General features: G+C 42.9%; 2 protein-coding genes across 2 annotated transcripts; both read right to left on the bottom strand.

The window, feature by feature from the left end:
• Window positions 1-5,464: 5,464 nt before the first annotated feature.
• Window positions 5,465-16,100, bottom strand: LOC138991819 (zinc finger protein 79-like). Its single transcript, XM_070388174.1, is given in 6 exon segments — window positions 5,465-5,550; window positions 5,957-6,076; window positions 14,549-14,677; window positions 14,760-14,834; window positions 15,152-15,427; window positions 15,830-16,100. Coding segments are annotated over 6 exon segments (957 nt in total).
• On the bottom strand, window positions 15,433-15,802 carry LOC102268770 (large ribosomal subunit protein eL39). The gene has a single exon (XM_005889508.2). It carries the CDS (start codon window positions 15,760-15,762, stop codon window positions 15,607-15,609), a length of 156 nt encoding a protein of 51 aa, XP_005889570.2. The 5' UTR covers window positions 15,763-15,802; the 3' UTR covers window positions 15,433-15,606.
• Window positions 16,101-20,911: the final 4,811 nt, after the last annotated feature.

Raw genomic sequence — 20,911 nt, 5'->3', positions numbered from 1 at the left:
AGAGAACTCAATGTTCAGAGAACCATGATGAAAGGGATGAACATAGAAATGTCTTTTATCAAAGCTCAAATCTTATTACAGATAGGAATGTCCATATTGAAGAAAATAACTACAGATTTAGTGAATGTGGTCAAGTTTCTAACCAGTCATCACAACTTATTCAATATCCGAGTATTCACACTAAGGAGGAACACTGCAAGTGGAATAAATGTGGGAAAGTCTTTCCTCAATTATCAAATCTAAACAGACACAGGAAAACCCACACTGGAGGGACACCTAACCAATGCACAGAATGTGGCAAAACCTTTAGCAAGCCCTTCAACCTTACTCGACATCTCACAGTTCATACTGCAGAGAAGACTTGCAAATGTACAGAATGTGGCAAAGCCTTTACTCACAGTTCAAACCTTAATCGACATAGGTGAATCCATACTAGGGAAAAATCATATAAATGTCAGAATTGTGGGAAAGCCTTTAACCAAAGTACGACACTTTTCAACATCAGCGAATCCATACTGGGGAGAAACCATACAAGTGTAAAGAGTGTGGCAAAACTTTTATCAGTTGCTCAAAACTTACTCAGCTTCAGAGAAGTCATACTGGGGAGAAACTATACAACTGTACAGAATGTGGCAAAGCCTTTACCAGGCGTTCGTATGTAACTCAACATCAGTGAATTCATACAGGAGAGAAGCCTCATAAATGTACAGAATGTGGCAAAGCCTTTACCAGGCGTTCACATGTTACTCAACATCAGCGAATTCATACAGGAGAGAAGCCTTATAAATGTACAGAACATGGCAAAGCCTTTAATCAGGCTTCAAACCTTAATTAACATAGGCAAATTCATACTGGGGAGAAACCATACACATATGAAGAATATGGCAAAGCTTTTAATTGCTACTCAAACCTTACTCGTCATAAAATAATTCATAGCACCAAATAGTCTTACAAATATAAATAATGTGACAAAGCCTTAAAGTTAGCCATCACTTCACTCAGCATCAGAGGGCGTGTGCTGGAGAGAGATCCTACAAATGTAATAAGTGATGAAAGAGGTTTGTCCTAAGCATACAATTCAGGAAACACCAGAGAGTTCATACTGGGAAGAACATTTAATGCTGTAAGAAATGATGAAATGAATTTAAAAACTCAGATCTAAATAAATACAGAGAATTGATAATGGATAGCATTCAGTCATTAAGCCTTTTCTGATATTACTTTAAATCAGGATATTATAGAAAATAATCCAAAGTTAAAACACTTAGAAAAACTATTTCTTACTGTGGATCATAGGATCAAGGTGAGAGATGTTTGACAGTACAATTATCCTTGTATTCTTATTTATATTGACATTATGTGAAAGTGAAATTTAATATAATTTGAGTCTCAAAATACTACATGCTAAACCTTTGTTTCTAGTGTGTATGTGAGCTAATTTTCTTTTTTTAACTAATATTCTTGATCTTTGCTGCCTCAAAGTTAAGTGAAGCCCTTCTATGTTAGGTAGAAATAGTTTTTATCTACCTTTCTATGGAATATTAAGGACCTTGAAATGTGAAATGTCCAGTGAAAGTCTAAATGGAGGTGATGATTGTCATTGTTTAAAATATCCCTTTATGTCACCATTAGGTAAGTGTTCAGAAAATAATTCTTTGTATTAAAGTAAAACAGGGTCATTCTAAATTTTAAATAGTGGTGCCAATGGTTCTTTATGGATATAAAGATGGGAGTTCACTGAAATCCCCATGTATTTTTATAACAGCAATAACTAGAAGTCATAAATTTTAATTGACATGGTAGTAATCAGGAAATCTTATACCTAAGAAAAGTGATGTAACATTTTCCTGCTGCTGCTGCTGCTAAGTCACCCCAGTCGTGTCCAACTCTGTGTGACCCCATAGACGGCAGCCCACCAGGCTGCCCCGTCCCTGGGATTCTCCAGGCAAGAACACTGGAGTGGGTTGCCATTTCCTTCTCCAGTGCATGAAAGTGAAAAGTGAAAGTGAAGTCGCTCAGTCGTGTCCGACTCCTAGCGGCCCCATGGACTGCAGCCTACCAGGCTCCCCCGTCCATGCGATACTCCAGGCAAGAGTACTGGAGTGGGGTGCCATTGCCCTCTCCGAAGGTTATTTAATTAATCTACATCTTTGTTTACTAAGTAATTGCTCTCTGTAAACCATAAATATCTTATTTCTCTGATCACTATATCAGAAGAACAAGAATGTTTCCGAATGCTTGTAATCTGTGTTTTGATCAAAGATTATAAACTTTGGAAAGTTTTATTTAGCTTATGTGTGAACTTCCTATATGTTAGTTAATAAAATGGAATGGCTTTTACTATATTAAACTTCATGTATAATTGATGAAGTGTTCTCATCAGTAATAGGCTTCTCAGGTGGTTCAATGGTAAAGAATCTGCCTGCCGATGCAGGGGTCACAGAAGGTGTGGGTTCCATCCCTGGGTCAGAAAGATCCCCTAGAGAGGGAAATGGCAACCAGCTGCAGTATTTTTGCCTGGAGAACCCCATGGACAGAGGAGCCTGATAGGCTACAGTCCATGGTTGCAGAGTCAGACACAACTAAGCACATACACATGTATTCCACCACCAACATAAAGACGAATACCAACATTATCATCTCCCAAGTTTTTTTAAGTTGTCAATAACTGATGGTGAATATCCAGCCCGGCATTTCGCATGGTGTATTCTGCATATAAGTTAAATTAGCAGGGTGACAATATACAGCCTTGATGTACTCCTTTCCCAAATTGGAACCAGTCTGTTGTTCCATGTCCAGTTCTAACTGCTGCTTCTTGACCTGTATGCAGATTTCTCAGGAGGTACCTCTCAGGAGGTAGATTTCTAAGATGATCTGATATTCTCATCTTTTTTAAAAGTTTCCACAGTTTGTTGTGATCCACACAGTCAAAGGCTTTGGCATAGTCAATAAAGCAGAAGTAGATGTTTTTCTGGAACTCTCTTGCTTTTTTGATGATCCAGCAGAATTTGGCAATTTGATCTCTGGTTCTCCTGCCTTTTCTAAATTCAGCTTGAAAATCTGGAAGTTCACGGTTCATGTACTATTGAAGCCTGGTTTGGAAAATTCTAAGCATTACTTTGCTAGCATGTGAGATGAGTGTAATTGTGCGGTAGTTTGAACATCCTTTGGCATTGCCTTTCTTTGGGATTGGAATGAAAACTGACTTTTTCCAGTCCTGTGGCCACTGCTGAGTTTTCCAAATTTGCTGGCATAGTGAATGCATCACTTTAACAGCATCATCTTTTAGGATTTGAAATAGCTCAGCTGGAATTCCATCACCTCCACTAGCTTTGTTCATAGTGATGCTTCCAAGGCATCTGGATGAAACAAGCTGGAATCAAGATTGCTGGGAGAAATATCAATAACCTCAGATATGCAGATAACAGCACCCTTATGGCAGAAAGTGAAGAAGAACTAAAGAGCCTCTTGATGAAAGTGGAAAAGGAGAATGAAAAAGTTGCCTTAAAACTCAATATTCAGAAAACTAAGATCATGACATCTGGTCCCATTACTTCATGGCAAATAGATGGGGAAACAATGGAAACAGTGAGAGACTTTATTTTTGGGGGCTCCACAATAACTGCAGATGGTGACAGTAGCCATGAAATTAAAAGACGCTTGCTCCTTGGAAGAAAAGCTATGACCAATCTAGACAGCATATTAAAAAGCAGAGACATTACTTTGCCAAAGAAGGTCTGTCTAGTCAGTTATGTTTTTTCAGTAGTCATGTGTGAATGTGAGAGTTGGACTATAAAGAAAGCTGAGTGCCGAAGAATTGATGCTTTTGAACTGTGGTGTTGGAGAAGACTCTTGAGAGTCCCTTGGACTGCAAGAAGATCCAACCAGTCCATCCTAAAAGAAATCAGTCCTGAATATTCATTGGAAGGACTGATGCTGAAGCTGAAACTCCAGTACTTTGGCCACCTGATGCGAAGAACTGACTTATTTGAAAAGACCCTGATACTAGGAAAGATTGAAGGCAGGAGCAGAAGCAGAAGACAGAGGATGAGATGGTTGGATGGTATCACCGACTCAATGGACATGAGTTTGAGTAAGCTCCGGGAGTTGGTGATGGACAGGGAAGCCTGGCGTGCTGCAGTTCATAGGGTAACAAAGAGTTGGACATGACTGAGCAACTGAACTGAACTGACTGACAGATGTTGAATATAAAGTATCTGTAATAACACAGTAGGATGATATCTCATGGGGCTTCCCAGATAGTATTAGTGGTAAAGAATCTACCTGCCAATGCAGGAGACATAAGAGATGCTGGTTTTATTCCTGAGTACAGAAGATCCCCTGGAGGAGGGCAGGGCAATCCACTGCAGTATTGTTCTGTGGAGAATCCCATGGACAGAGGAGCCGGGAGGGCTGCACTCCATGGGGTCGCAGAGTCACACAGAACTGAAAGAACTTAGCACGCACAGAATGACATCTTACAGCAACTCCTTTTTTCCTACTCAAATAACTTGAGATCATATTTTCCATAAATGGTACAGTGTGTCATTTCCTCATTTTTAACTACTGGGACATTATGATGGTTACAACACGGATTGCATAAGAGTGTTGATGAGAGTTACCTTCACTGCTCCATGATATTGCTGCCTTGACATCATTTGTGTAGACTGGTAGCCCACGGGTGCCTTGCTTTGACACCAGTTATTCTCATAAGCACACGCACTAGATAACAGCCTGAAAATTCATAAGCAAGTGTAAATTCCTCATAGGTCTTCCCCAGAAGCCCTGGTCACCAGCAGTCTTCCTAAATCCCAGGCCCTTCTATTTTTAATTATTCATTTATTTATTTCTGGCTGCACTGGGTCTTTGTTGCTGTGCGGGCTTTTCTCTAGTTGTGGCGCATGGGCTTAGCTGCTCCGCAGGACTGTGGAATCTTCCCAGGCCGGGTATGGAACCTGTGTCCCCTGCACTGGCAGGAGGATTCTTAGCCACAGGGAAAGTCATTAGTTCTCGGTGAGAATACTTTGTGTTCTACAGGGAACCTTGATGAAGACAGACACCTGAGAAAAGGTTCTGGGACGTGAGGGAGAAACATTCTGAAGCTCTGATCTTGACCATCATCAGAATAAAAGGGGAAAAAATTTAGCCGTTGAAAACCACGTCAATAGGCAACATCAGAAGTAGAGAATGAAAGGTTTGTCAACTGTTAATCCAGGGCATTTCAGGAGGAAAAGCAGACATAGCCTCTGACCCAGGACAGACATTTACCCAGAAGCTGCCATTTCCTCCTCTTTTCCTCTTGCCCTGGGTCGTTTTCTCCTCAAGGTCATGGGGAAGGATCACCTCAGCATCATGAGATAACACCTTCCAAGGCGTCAGCACAGCGTCTTCGCCTGCTCGCAACACGCCCACAGGCAGAAGGAGCTTGAAATGCTGAGAGGGCCCACCTCTCCTGCCCTTCGTCTCAGGAGAGACTCAGGACGATCAGCTCCTCCCGGAGACGCTCGTCAAGTTTTCCTTTGCTGTCCACACGGGTTCTCTCCCCGGATTCTGCCAACACGGGAGAGGTGAGCGGCACTGACGTCCCCTCCTGACCCCGCCGCCCGCCCCGGCCTGAAGCTGGCTCTGAGCTCTCACAGACGCGCCCGAAGCCCCGTGTTCAGCCCGGGCCTCGCCTGGAGCAGGAAGACAAGCAGCGCTGATGCTCCTCCAGGACCAGGGGCCGGAGTTTGCGAAGAGGATCCTCCTGGGACCCCAGATGAGAACCGCTTGCCTAAAGATTTTCTCTAGCTTTAAAGTGGATACAAACCCTCCCCAGTCTAAGAAGCTATGAATTAGCCAGTTTGAGGGGAACCCGTGAAATGACACGTTGAACAAGCCCCCTGTGGGTGCTGTCGCTGCTCCTGTAACACCTGTCTTCCGTGGCACTGAGCTGGAGCCATCCCACACAGCACACCTGGGAGCCCTGAGCCGGTGAGGGCGCGGGGCTGGAACCTCTGAAAACACCGGCTCCCTCCGCCTGATGCCCCGGGGAGGGGCTCCTCCTGGGGGCGGCCCTCCGTGGCCTCGAGCTGCGCTTGGGGAAAGGGAGGTAGGAGGCGAGTGGTGCACAAAGTCACATGATGCCCTTGCGGGGGGGTGTGTGTGGGGGTGTGGTGAGGCTCTGCTCTCCCAGATCTTCCCAAAGTTACTCTGAGCCCTTGGGTCCTGTCTCACCCTCCCCTTCCTGGGGCCACGTGCTTCCATGCTCAGTAGCTCAGCCGTGTCCCACTCTTTTGCGACCCCGTGGACTATAGCCCTCCAGGCTCCTCTGCCCTTGGAATTTCCCAGGCACGAATACTGGCGTGGGTTGTCATTCCCTTCTTCAGGGGATCTTCCTGACCCAGGGATCGAACCCGCGTCTCCTGGGTCTTCTACATTGGCAGACGGATTCTTTACCACTGAGCCACCTGGGAAGACCCCTGGGGCCACAGGCATTCCCAAAATGATTTGCGTTTTTACCACCTATCCAGAGGTTAGGGGGCCTCCATGTTCAGAAACCAGGAGGCACGATTTTACGAAGGTGTTTACATCACAGCTTTCTTTGAAAATAAACCCTAGGCAGGCATGGAGGATGGATTAAAATGTATGTTGGGAAGGGAGCAAAGCCTTTGGTCATGAACCATAAATGTGTATTTGAAATTGAAAGTGAGGTCACTCAGTCCTGTCCAACTCTTTGCGACCCCATGGACTGTGGCCTGCCAGGCTTCTCTGCCCATGGATTTTCCAAGCGAGAACACTGGAATGGGTGTCATTTCTTTGTACAGGGGATCTTCCTAACCTACGGATGGAACCTGCCTGTCTTGCATCTCCTGCCTGCTGCCGCTGCCGCTAAGTCGCTTCAGTCGTGTCCAATTCTGTGCAACCCCATAGACGGCAGCCCACCAGGCTCCCCCATCCCTGGGATTCTCTAGGCAAGAACACTGGAGTGGGTTGCCATTTCCTTCTCCAATGCATGAAAGTGAAAATTCAGAGTGAAGTCGATCAGTCGTGTCCGACTCTTAGCGACCCCATGGACTGCAGCCTACCAGGCTCCTCTGTCCATGGGATTTTCCAGGCAAGAGTACTGGAGTGGGGTGCCATTGCCTTCTCCACTCCTGCACTGGCGGGCAGATTTTTTTTTTTTTAATGACTAGTGCCACTTGGGAAGTGTTTGCACACTATGAGTCTGGGCTAATGTATAGCAACGTGTGTCCATCATGACAGTTTTACACAGATTATTTCATGGTTCTGGAAGTACTCTAGACTCAGGATATTTATAGCCTGAACTTTACAACCCCTGGGAAACAGTGACTATAATATCAAAAAACTTAATATCAAACAAACTGCACAATCAAAAAATGGGCAGAAGACCTCATTTCTCCAGACATTTAGGTGGCCGCCAGGTACATCAAAGATGCTCAACATCACTAATTATTAGATAAATGCAAGTCAAAATTACAATAATATCACATCCCACATCAGTCAGAATGACCATTATCAAAGGGCCTGCAAATAGTATCAGAAATGCTGAGTGGCGGTTTAGTCACTAAGTTGTGTCCTACCCTTGTGACCCCATGGACTGTAGCCCACCAGGCTCCTCTGTCCATGGGATTCTCCAGGCAAGAATACTGGAGTGGGTTGCCCATTTCCTCCTCCAGGGGATCTTCCTGACCCAGGGATCGAACCTGGGTCTCCTGCATTGCAGACAGATTCTTTATCAACTGAGCTATGAAAAAAAGCCTAGAGAGGGTGTGGAAAATAGGGAACCATCCTACAGTGTTCATGGGAATGTAAACTGCTACAATCACTAAAGACAGCAGGATGGAGGGTCCTTAAAAAACTAAAACTTAAAACAGTATCATTTCAGTTCAGTTGCTCAGTCATGTCCAACTCTTTGCGACCCCATGAACCGCAGCATGCCAGGCCTCCCTGTCCATCACCAACTTCCAGAGTCCACACAAACCCATGTCTGTTGAGTCAGTGATGCCATCCACCCATCTCCTCCTCTGTCGTCCCCTTCTCCTCCTGCCCTCAAACTTTCCCAGCATCGGGGTCTTTTCAAATGAGTCCACTCTTCACATCAGGTGGCCAAAGTATTGGAGTTTCAGCTTCAACATCAGTCCTACCAATGAACACCCAGGACTGATCTCCTTTAGTATGGAATGGTTGGGTCTCTTTGCAGTCCAAGGGACTCTCAAGAGTCTTCTCCAACACCACAGTTCAAAAGCATCAATTCTTCGGCACTCAGCTTTCTTTATAGTCCAACTCTCACATCCATACACGACTACTGGAAAAACCATAGCCTTGACTAGATGGACCTTTGTTGACAAAGTAATGTCTCTGCTTTTTAATATGCTGTCTAGGTTGGTCATAACTTTCCTTCCAAGGAGTATGCGTCTTTTAATTTCATGGCTGCAATCGCCATCCACAGTGATTTGGAGCTCAGAAAAATAAAGTCAGCCACTGTTTTCAGTTTCCCCATCTATTTGCCATGAAGTGACGGGACCAGATGCCATGATCTTAGTTTTCTGAACGTTGAGCTTTAAGCCAACTTTTTCACTCTCCTCTTTCACTTTCATCAAGAGGCTCTGTAGTTCTTCACTTTCTGCCATAAGTGTGGTGTCATCTGCATATCTGAGGTTATTGATATTTCTCCCAGCAATCTTGATTCCAACTTGTGCTTCTTCCAGCCCAGCATTTCTCATGATGTACTCTGCATATAAGTTAAATAAACAGGGTGACAATATACAGCCTTGACGGACTCCTTTTCCTCTTTGGAATCAGTCTGTTGTTCCATGTCCAGTTCTAACTGTTGCTTCCTGACCTGCATACAGGTTTTTCAAGAGGCAGGTCAGGTGTTCTGGTATTCCCATCTCTTTCAGAATTTTCCACAGTTTATTGTGATCCACACAGTCAAAGGCTTTGGCGTAGTCAATAAAGCAGAATTAGATGTTTTTCTGGAACTCTCTTGCTTTTTCCATGATCCAGTGGATGTTGGCAATTTGAGCTCTGGTTCCTCTGCCTTTTCTAAAACCAGCTTGAACATCTGGAAGTTCATGTATTGCTGAAGCCTGGCTTAGAGAATTTTAAGCATTACTTTACTAGTGTGTGAGATGAGTGCAATTGTGCAGTAGTTTGAGTATTCTTTGACATTGCCTTTCTTTGGGATTGGAACGAAAACACCTTTTCCAGTCCTGTGGCCACTGCTGAGTTTTCCAAATGTGCTGGCATATTGAGTGCAGCACTTTCACAGCATCATCTTTCAGGATTTGAAATAGCTCAACTGGAATTCCATCACCTCCACTAGCTTTGTTCATAGTGATGCTTCGTAAGGCCCACTGGACTTCACATTCCAGGATATCTGGCTCTAGGTGAGTGATCACACCATTGTGATTATCTGGGTCGTGCCCCCTCTTCTTAATATCTTCTGCTTCTGTTAGTTCCATACCATTTCTGTCCTTTTTTCAGCCCGTCTTTGTGTGAAATATTCGCTTGGTATCTCTAATTTTCTTGATGAGATCTCTAGTTTTTCCCATTCTATTGTTTTCCTCTATTTCTTTGCATTGATCTCTGAGGAAGGCTTTCTTCTCTCTCCTCGCTATTCCCTGGAACTCTGCATTCAAATGGGTATATCTTTCCTTTTCTCCTTTGCTTTTTGCTTCCCTTCTTTTCACAGCTATTTGTAAAGCCTCCTCAGATAGCCCTTTTGCTTTTTTGCATTTCTTTTTCTTGGGGATGGTCTTGATTCCTGTCTCCTGTACAATGCCACAAACCTTCGTCCATAGTTCATCAGGCACACTGTCTACCAGATCTAGTCCCTTAAATCTATTTCTCACTTCCACTGTATAGTTATAAGGGATTTGATTTAAGTCATACCTGAATGGTCTAGTGGTTTTCCCCACTTTCTTCAATTTAAGTCTAAATTTGGTAATAAGGAGTTCATGATCTGAGCCACAATCAGCTTCCGGTCTTGTTTTTGCTGACTATATAGAGCATCTCCATCTTTGGCTGCAAAAAGTATAATCAATCTGATTTTGGTGTTGACCATCTGGTGATGTCCATGTATAGAGTCTTCTCTTGTGTTGTTGGAAGAGGGTGTTTGCTATGACCAGTGTGTTCTCTTGGCAGAACTCTGTTAGCCTTTGCCCTCCTTCATTCTGTACTCCAAGGCCAAATTTGCCTGTTACTCCAGGTGTTTCCCAGAGAAGGCAATGGCACCCCACTCCAGTGTTCTTGCCTGGAAAATCCCATGGACAGAAGAGCCTGATAGGCTGCAGTCTATGGGGTCGCTAAGAGTCGGACACGACTGAGCGACTTCACTTTCACTTTTCACTTTCATGCATTGGAGAAGGAAATGGCAACCCACTCCAGTGTTCTTGCCTGGAGAATCCCAGGGACGGGGGAGCCTAGTGACCTGCCATCTCAAGGGTCGCACAGAGCCGGACATGACTGAAGCGACTTAGCAGCAGCAGCCAGGTGTTTCTTGACTTCCTACTTTTGCATTCCAGTCCCCTATAATGAAAAGGACATCTTTTTGGGGTGTTAGTTCTAGAAAGTCTTGTAGGTCTTCATATAACTGTTCAACTTCAGCTTCTTCAGCATTACTGGTCGGGGCATAGACTTGGATTACTGTGATATTGAATGGTTTGCCTTGGAAATGAAGAGAGATCATTCTGTCATTTTTGAGATTGCATCCAAGTACTGCATTTTGGACTCTCTTGTTGACTATGATGGGTATTCCATTTCTTCTAAGGGATTCCTGCCCACAGTAGTAGATATAATGGTCATCTGAGTTAAATTCACCCATTCCAGTCCATCTTAGTTTGCTGATTCCTAGAATGTCGACGTTCACTCTTGCCATCTATTTGACCACTTCCAATTTGCCTTGATTCATGGACCTAACATTCCAGGTTCCTATGCAATATTGCTTTTTACAGCATCAAACCTTGCTTCTATCACCGGTCCCATCCACAACTGGGTGTTGTTTTTGCTTTGGCTCCATCCCTTCATTCTTTCTGGAGTTATTTCTCCACTGATCTCCAGTAGCATATTGAGCACCTACCGACCTGGGGAGTTCATCTTTTAGTGTCCTATCTTTTTGCCTTTTCATACTGTTCATGGGGTTCTCAAGGCAAGAATACTGAAGTGGTTTGCCGTTCCCTTCTCCAGTGGACCACATTCTGTCAGACCTCTCCACCATGACCTGTCCATCTTGGGTGGCCCTACACAGTGTGGCTTAGTTTCATTGAGTTAGACAAGGCAGTGGTCCATGTGATCAGATTGACTAGTTGCCTTGTGATTATGGTTTCAGTCTGGTGTTCAGTTTTATGTTACCATAGAACAGTATGGTGTTTCCTTTAAAACACAGATTCCTGAAGTTTGGGGGAAATGAACTCAATGGAAAATAGGTAAAATATATCTAATTTAAAAATCTCATTTCTCAGTTCTTAGTAAATCAAAAAGTTTGAAAGCATCAATTTTGATCTAATGCTTCTTAATTCTTCAAAAGACCAGGGTACAAATACAGACACACTCTTCATTCTTAGTTTTTTCACTGCTAATGTATACCTTCATATGTTTATATATTGCATTCAGTGTATGTCAAAGCCATGGAAAGAAGCTTCTTTAAGCATAGACAAGAAACACGTGCTAAAAATACATAGTGTAGAATTTTATGAATATTAGTTCAGAATATTAACATGGCTTTTAATTTTAGTTCTTGTCAGTTTTTAGGGTTTGCACTTGTTAAAATGAGACTGTGGCAGTCTGTGGAATGCCTCAGTTCCACAAAGGACCACGAGGGAAATGAGGGAGGTAAGTTTCTGACTCTAGGTCCTGAGAGAATTCACAGGCAGCCTTGAGGGCCCCCCTGAGGGAGATCAGGCTAGAACCAGGCTGAGATAGCTCCAGTACTTGGGGTTCAGGCCTTTATAAGGGACCCTGGGTGAAGTGCTGTGGGCTCCCCAGGCTGAGCGTGGATGGGTCCATTCAAACCAGAGGAGCAGGATTCTGGTGAGTGCTGTGAGGGTGTCATTGAAGGGGCGCCTGTGCAGTAGACCCTGGGGTTCAGAAAGACTGCTGGTCTCAGGGAAGGGGGTCATCTAGTGCAGGTGCTCACAGGACTGGCTGGTGTGAGTTCAAGGACCTGCAGGCTTCCTGCTCCCCAGACAGATGCTGAGGCAGCAACAGCACGGAGCAGTCAGGGAAACTGTCAACAATATCTGTATAATCTTTCTTATTAGAACCGTCACAATGTCCCAGCAGTTACAGAGAGAGAAAAACGTACAATGTAGAAATGATGGGAAATACAGGAAATTATTTGAGGTTTAAAGGCACTAAGGAAGCTAATTTCTACAGATGCCATCCCTCTGTGCTAAAAGTAGTTTATTATTACAATACCTTCCCTGCAAACTTAAAAAACGTGGGAGAGGTTAATTTTGGCTTTGGTTAACACTTCATTACACATTAAATGTAACACTACAAACCATTCTCTTCTATTAATCAACATATATTAATTCACACAGTCAACATAAAACATTTTATAATCCACTCTATGATCCTTGGGCTTCTGAGGTGGCTCTAGTGGTAAAGAACTCGTCTGCCAATGCCGAAGACATGAGACATGCATCTTACTTTGTGATCACTGTGTGATTCTTGATTAAATAGAGATTACAAGCTTTCAGAAACATTCCTGTTCCTATGATAAAACGATCTGAGAATTGTGGTTTCTATGATTTACAAAACGGAGGCCAGTTATTTAGTAAACATGGACGTACATTAACTATATGAGTTTTCCAGGAAGGGTTTTCTACACTTTTCTCAGGGAGAAGGAAGATGTCCTTACCTCAAGTCTGTCTGGTAATATGCATGATTTCTCATGTTGATGTAATAAAAGTACAGCGTACATCGTGAGAAACGTTGGACTGGAAGAAACACAAGCTGGAATCAAGATTGCCAGGTGAAATATCAATAACCTCAGATATGCAGATGACACCACCCTCATGGCAGAAAGTGAAGAGGAACTAAAAAGCCTCTTGATGAAGGTGAAATTGGAGAGTGAAAAAGTTGGCTTAAAGCTCAACATTCAGAAAATGAAGATCATGGCATCCAGTCCCATCACTTCATGGGAAATAGATGGGGAAACAGTGGAAACAGTGTCAGACTTTATTTTTCTGGGCTCCAAAATCACTGCAGATGGTGACTGCAGCCATGAAATGAAAAGACGCTTACTCCTTGGAAGGAAAGTTATGACCAACCTAGATAGCATATTCAAAAGCAGACACATTACTTTGCCAAGAAAGGTTTGTCTAGTCAAGGCTATGGTTTTTCCTGTGGTCATGTATGGACGTGAGAGTTGGACTGTGAAGAAGGCTGAGTGCCGAAGAATTGATGTTTTTGAACTGTGGTGTTGGAGAAGACTCTCGAGAGTCCCTTGGACTGCAAGGAGATCCAACCAGTCCATTCTGAAGGAGATCAGTCCTGGGATTTCTTTGGAAGGAATGATGCTAAAGCTGAAACTCCAGTTCTTTGGCCACCTGATACGAAGAGTTGACTCATTGGAAAAGACTCTGATGCTGGGAGGGACTGGGGGCAAGAGGAGAAGGGGACGACAGAGGATAAAATGGCTGGATGGCATCGCTGACTTGATGGACGTGAGTCTGAGTGAACTCCAGGAGTTGGTGATGGACAGGGAGGCCTGGCGTGCTGCGATTCATGGGGTCACAAAGAGTCGGACATGACTGAGTGACTGATCTGATCTGACCTGATTAGTTTTATTCTTAAAAATCAAGTGACATAAGTATTACAATTTTAGAACAAACCTCTGTCTTACATTAATACAGAGAATGATTCCTGAACACTTCCATCATGGTGACCTATAGGGATGTTTGACGTCAATGACATACAAAACCACTTAGATATTCAGTGTACACATTACATTACTGTGTTCTTCATCTTCTAATGGAAAATAAATACGAATGATTTCTCTCTAGGTTAGAAGGGCTTCTCTTATCTTTGAGGCAGCAACCATCAAAAACGAAAGTCAATTTATACACTATGAATGAACCTTACTATGTAGAAATCTGAGAGTCGAATTACATTCATTTTGGTTTCTTAATAATTTCAAATAATGTTAGTATAAACCAAGATACATTGATAATAACTGTACGTCTCCAAACATCCACCCCTTCATCTTGTGTTCCATACTAACATATCAATTTTCTATGCATTTTAACAATGGATTACCTTCTACAGTATTCTCAATTTAGAATCATTCCAGAAAAGAGGTATAGATGCAAGTCTTTCTAGTATGCATTCTCTGATATTTATTTACATTTGATTTTTAAGCACAATTCTACATTTTTTACATTATTCACACATTTTTCAGGGTAAATGCTCTCATTTTTTTTTCTAAAGTGTGTAAATATTTAGGACAAACCTCTTTTATCACTTACTGACTTCTAGCGTTTTTCTCCAGTATGTGCTGTCTAATGTCAAGTGAGGTGATGGCTCTGATTAAAGCCTTTGCCACATTCCTTGCAAATGTAAAGTTTCTTCAGAGCATGAAATCTCTGATGTCTAGTGAGACTTGAAAGTGAAAAGTGAAAGTGAAGTCACTTAGTTGTGTCCAACTCTTTGCGACCCCAAGGACTGTAGCCTACCAGGCTCCTCTGTCCACGGAATTTTCCAGGCAAGAGTACTGGAATGGGTTGCCATTTGAGATCTGGGTAAAAGCTCACACTCTTTACATTTGCATAATTTCTCCCCAGTGTGAGTTCTTTGATGTTGAGTAATGCTTCCAAACCAGTTAAAGGTTTGGCAACATTCCTTACACTTAGAAAGTTTCTGGGGCTTCCCAGGTGGCGCTAGTGGAAAAGAACCTGCCTGCCAGTGCAGGAGACAAAAGAAACTTGGGTTCAATCCCCTGGGTTGGGAAGACCCCCTGGAGGAGGGCATGGCAAACCACTTCAGTGTTCTTGACTGGAGAATCCCGTGGACCTCTGAGGAGCCTGGAGGGCTAGAAGAGTCGGACATAACTGAAGTCACTTAGCATGCATACACGTGCTTGTACAAAGTTTCTCTCTGGTGTGAATTTGCAGATGTATAGTAAGACTTGAGCTCTGATTCAAGGCTTTGCCGCATTCTTTACATTTGTAAGGTTTCTCTCCAGTATGGATTCGCTGGTGTCTAATAAGAGCTGAGTAATGGGCAAAGGCTTTGCCACAATCCTTACACTTATAAGGCCTCTCCCCAGTATGAATTACCTGATGTTGAATAAGATTTGAACAATGGATAAAGGTTTTGCCACATTCTTTACATGTGTATGGTTTCTCCATGGTATGAATTCGCTGATGTTGATTAAGGCTTGCATGCCACTTAAAGGCTTTGTCACACTCCTTACATTTATTTTTTTTTTTCCAACGTTTTATATTTATTACTGGGTCTCAGACTGATAGTGAGGAAATAACATCATGAGCCAAGCATTACAGTAGTGATGTTTTCATTGTGATTTGGCTGCTTAAAAAAGTGGTCTTAACATGTGTGCCACACATGTTAAGACCACTTCTTATAGACCCAGCTTGCTTCTTATAGACCCAGCTTGGTTCTTCTCCAATGTCTTCTCTTGGAGTTGTACCTGATTTTATTGCCAGTTTTCATTCGAATCCATTGAGGAATGGGACGATTCTGCTTTTGTTTCTTGGCCAGGAATTGCTTGATCCTGAAAGTCTTGTGAGAAGACATGGTGAGGAGAGAACTCAACCGCACATAGGATGGCGGAGAAGAGAAAAGAGCCACTCCTTACATTTAAAAGGTTTCTCCCCAGTATGAATTCTTTGATGTTTAGTAAGTTTTGAGCTCTGATTAAAGGCTTTTGCACACTCTGTACATCTATAAGTCTTCCCCCCAGTAAGAATTACCTGATGTTGAATAAGACTTGAACAGCAGCTAAAGGTTTTGCCACACTCTTTACATTTATATAGTTTCTTCCCAGTATGAATTTGCTGCTGTTGAGTAAGGCTTGATTGCCAGTCAAAGGCTTTGCCACAGGAGAGTGAAATAGCTGGCTTAAAGCTCAACATTCAGAAAACGAAGATCATGGCACCCGGTCCCATCACTTTATGGGAAATAGGTGGGGAAACAGTGGAAACAGTGTCAGACTTTATTTTGGGGGGCTTCAAAATCACTGCAGATGGTGACTGCAGCCATGAAATGAAAAGACGCTTACTCCTTGGAAGGAAAGTTATGACCAACTTAGATCGCATATGGAAAAGCAGAGATATTACTTTGCCAACAAAGGTCTGTCTAGTCAAGGCTATGGTTTTTCCTGTGATCATGTATGGATGTGAGAGTTGGACTGTGAAGAAGGCTGAGCGCCGAAGAATTGATGCTTTTGAACTGTGGTGTTGGAGAAGACTCTTGAGAGTCCCTTGGACTGAAAGGAGATCCAACCAGTCCATTCTGAAGGAGATCAGCCCTGGGATTTCTTTGGAGGGAATGATGCTGAAGCTGAAACTCCAGTTCTTTGGCCACCTCATGCGAAGATCTGACTCATTGGAAAAGACTCTGATGCTGGGAGGGATTGGGGGCAGGAGGAGAAGGGGACGACAGAAGATGAGATGGCTGGATGGCATCACTGACTCGATGGACTTAAGTCTGAGTGAACTCCGGGAGTTGGTGATGGACAGGGAGGCCTGGCGTGCTGCGATTCATGGGGTCGCAAAGAGTCGGACACGACTGAGTGACTGAACTGAACTGAACTGAACTGTACATTTGAAAGGCTTCCTTCCTATATGAATTTGTCTATGTCTGTTTAGACTTGATGATTTACTAATAACTTTTCCACATTTATTACATTTGCAGCATTTTTGCTTAGTCTGAATAAGTTTTGAAGACTGATTACAACCTTTACCGTATTCACAACAATTATGATTTTTCTCTCCAATATGAATGCTCTTATAACTAGTAAGATTTGAGCTTTGATAAAAGACATTCCTACATTGATTACTTTTAGAATCATTGATAATTGAAGTCCCTGATATTTCATAACATTTGGGTCTTGGTCAAGGTTATACCCAGTTTCATTGCATGAATAGCTTCTCACTCCATCATACATACTCTTGTAATTATTGGGAGTAGAGCTCTTATGTAAGGCATTACTCATTTTACTACACTTGTAAAGTTGTTCCACACTAAGTATACCTCCACATGTATTGGACAGTGATGGTTCACTAAGGTCTCTCCTGGTATTATCAACATTACAGATTTTGGAATGGGCAGAAAATATTTGTTGGTTGAGGAATAATAAACCCTTGCTAAAAGATTCATTAAATTGATTATATTGGGAATTTTCCCCCTCATTTTTAAATTTCTGGTTTTCAGGCATTTTTTGAATGTATGTTTAATCGAAGCCTATGTTCAGAATTGTGTGACTGATTATTTGCAGTAGAAACTGGATGACTTTCCAGATTTTCCACATTTTTCTCAAGAGAACATGTATGTTTCAAACAACAATGTGGGTTTTTTCTTACCAACATACACTTCTCTGCAGATGTTGATGTCTCAAATTGGTGTTTTTCCCAATTTGACTCATATCCTTGATTTCTGTTGGCAGTAACGTTTGCATTATGGGAAACTGTCTCAATTTCTTTATATCCATGTAAATATCCTCTCTGTCCTTCACATGCCCTCGTATATTTGCAGTCTTTCATTAAATATAAGTTGCCAAGGTGAACTCTTTCATACATTTCTAGCTTTGCTTTGGAGATTAAATCTTCTAACTGGATTTTTTGGCATCAAATCTTGCATGTTATGAGATGACACAGCTGAAAAATACCAAAGAACATGGTATTTTACTTACAAGTCTCAGTGAATATCCTTTAAAATTTACATAAAATTGATGAACCCTTAGCTAGATTGAGACAGAAGGACCAAGATGACAGAGGACTAGGCAGACATGGAGTTGATCTCTCTCCACAAATGTATCAAGAATACATCTGCAAATGTAACAATTCTCACAGAGCCTCTGCAGAAAATTAGCAGAGGACGTGAGACACCTAAAAGGACAAGAAGGATTCCTGCTGAGTGAGGTAGTTCAAAAGAAAGAAGAAGGAAAAGGAGGAGGAAAAGAAGCAAGATGGGACCTGCAACCCTGAGGGGAGCAGAAAGAAAGGGGGTGAACTCCACATCCGGGGAAGAGAACATGGCAGCCAGCGTGTGGCAGGAGGACAGAGTGAGACCTGTACACGGGGTACTGACCCCTGCCCTGCCCACCCAGCCTGAGAGGGTGTCCACCACTGCAGACAAGGGCTCAGGGTGCTGAAATGTGGGGTTTGGAGAGCAGACCCAGGCAGAGGACTGCGGTTGGCTCTGAGGAGATATCCTCAGGGGACGGGAATGAGGGGAGAGCTCTGCAAACAGGATGCTTGAGGTAGAAGCCTGAACCACCATAGTGCGGAGCGCCATTGGTGAGTGATGCCCAAGGCGAAGACCCACCATTGTTTGTAGCCTCTCTCCCCCTGTGCCGGCCCCTTCTCACCAGGCAGTGCGAAGGCCTCCCGCCAGGGTGGGTGCTCTCACCATGCTGGCTGCTGCCTCCTCCTCTGTGCCCCCTCCCTACCAAGGTAGACTGGTGGGCTCTGGGAAACCTCGGGAGCAGGTGCCTATGGGTCGTCCACATGCACAGAGCGGGCTAAACACTGCTGAGCCCTAGGGTCTGGAAATTAAGGAAGTAAAGCTGAAATCTTCTACTGGAAGCTGCACAAACTCATTTCTATACCATCACAACTGTCTTTGTAACCTACAGAGCATCTGAACGGACAACCAGGGCTCCCCCAGTCATAGAAGGTGTAGCTTTAGCAGCTGTAGACTTTGCGGGCTCCTACACTAGGGGGCGGGGCCAGGCCGGAGTCTGAGCTGCCCCACAGCACCACAGTGGGTCCAGCTCCATGATGAATGCCATCCTGGGACCTGACTTCAGAGGATCTATGCTGGTGACCTTCTGAAAACAACATCTGAGAGACACCAGGGCCGTGTGCCAGCATACACATGGTTAAAGTAGGGCCAAGGGCAGTGCCAACACAGGGCCACATGAGATTCACACAATGGGTGAAATTGACACACACAGCACACACAGAGGTGAACATCCTCAGAGGAGCAATACTCAGGGCCTTCTCTCCCAGTGGGTGTGCTCCACTCCCACCTTCCTCAACCACAGATCAGAATCACAGCGAAGAAACAGATCTGGGTGGGCTCTATTCCACCCACCAGGGAGCAGACCCCACCACAGACAGGGCAGTGACAGCCACAGAGCCAAGGGGAAGCTCGCTTCAATATCCAGGGCAGGCTCGGGTCACAGTAACAACAGTCAAAGCCCAGATCAAGGAGATAAGGGCACAAACCTCTGGACCAACCTCACCCATGAGGGTGCAGACACCACAGCAAGAGGAACTAGGATCCTGCAGCCTTCATAAGAGAGACCACAGGCACAAAAAAATTGGACAAAATGAGAGGACAAAGAAATATGTTGTAGAGAAAGGACCAAGATAAAACCTACAAGAACAACTAAATTAAAAAGAGATAGTTAATCTAATGATTACTAATGATTACAATCTAATGATTACTTTAAGTAATCATTTGCTTTAAGTAATCTTAAATTGAGATACCAAACATTTTCACAATTACTAGGTGCCTATTAATTCTTTAACCCACTTTTTACACATGTGTTTTTACTTGAGCATATTCTATTAGATGTTTGAATCTAAAAATCATAAGTGATATTGGCATAGAGCTAATCAGAAAGTGAGGATGTATAGGATAAAGTCCTGGGATGCTTCATAACAAACAAGATAAACTCAATAAAAGTAGTAGTTCTTATGAAATCAAATAAGAAGTGAGACTTTAAAAATGTGGTAAGAACACAGGAACTCTACTCAGCGCTCTGTGGAGACCTAAGTGGGGAGGAAATCTAAAAAAGTGGATATATATATATAATTGATTCTCTTTGCTGTACAGCAGCACAACATTGTAAAACAGCTACACTCCAATAAAACTTTTTAAAAAGATTTCTTCACATAATCTAAAAAGCTTAATAGTGAGAAACAACCAGAAAAAATATGGTAGAAAATGTTCTAAGCTCTCATGCCAATTTATTTTAACATTCTTTGAGTTAAATGAATATATTAAAGTATTTTAACATTGAAGAATTGGGGCAAATACACTTAAGATATTTAACATGAGTTTATATAAAGAAAAAAGAAACTTTGAAATACACCTGGGATTTGCATTTTCTCATTTTAGAGAGATTTGGCTTTATGCAGTGAAGAAATTATTTGAGTATGAAATTTATAAGGCCATATTTATAGTTCCCAGTGGATTAGAAATTATAAAGCAGAAAACAAATGTCTGTCCCCAGTATTTCTAGAACTTTGGCAGTTTGTCTACAACTCCACCCAAACACTTCTGTCTAGAGGTAGAAATGAACTTTAAAAGGAGTGTCATAGAGTTACTCAGAAATGAACACAGTTTTCCTAGGATCCCCAAGAAATGAAAGAGCAGCCAACTCATGCAGGTTGTCACAGGCCAAGGGGAGAATTTCAGTTCTCACTGTGAATGAGAAAAGTAATCACTGGAGATGAATTCATGAATGATTAAAGAGACAGAATGAGGAAGGTGATATCCATCTATGACAGCAACAGAAATAAACCCAGACTTCTCCAAAATCATTTCCACTGAAGCAGATCTTCCCAAACCACATGACAAAGGACGACTTCCTCACTGATCCTTGGACCTCTCACCTGTCATAGGCTCCATCCATTCAGACATACCTGGGTGTATGGGTGTTGTCTCCATTCTCCTTATATTCCTGGAATCCTTCCTTTGCTCCAGAAAGGTG

Source organism: Bos mutus, chromosome 18 (assembly GCF_027580195.1).
Source record: "Bos mutus isolate GX-2022 chromosome 18, NWIPB_WYAK_1.1, whole genome shotgun sequence".
Lineage (NCBI taxonomy): Eukaryota > Metazoa > Chordata > Mammalia > Artiodactyla > Bovidae > Bos > Bos mutus.
The sequence above is the reverse complement of the archived record's forward strand: the minus strand, read 5'-3'. Positions and strand labels throughout refer to the sequence as shown.

Coding starts and splice junctions, on each gene's coding strand:
- LOC102268770 (XM_005889508.2), bottom strand. CDS start 15,762: ATGTCTTCTCACAAGACTTTCAGGATCAAGCAATTCCTGGCCAAGAAA.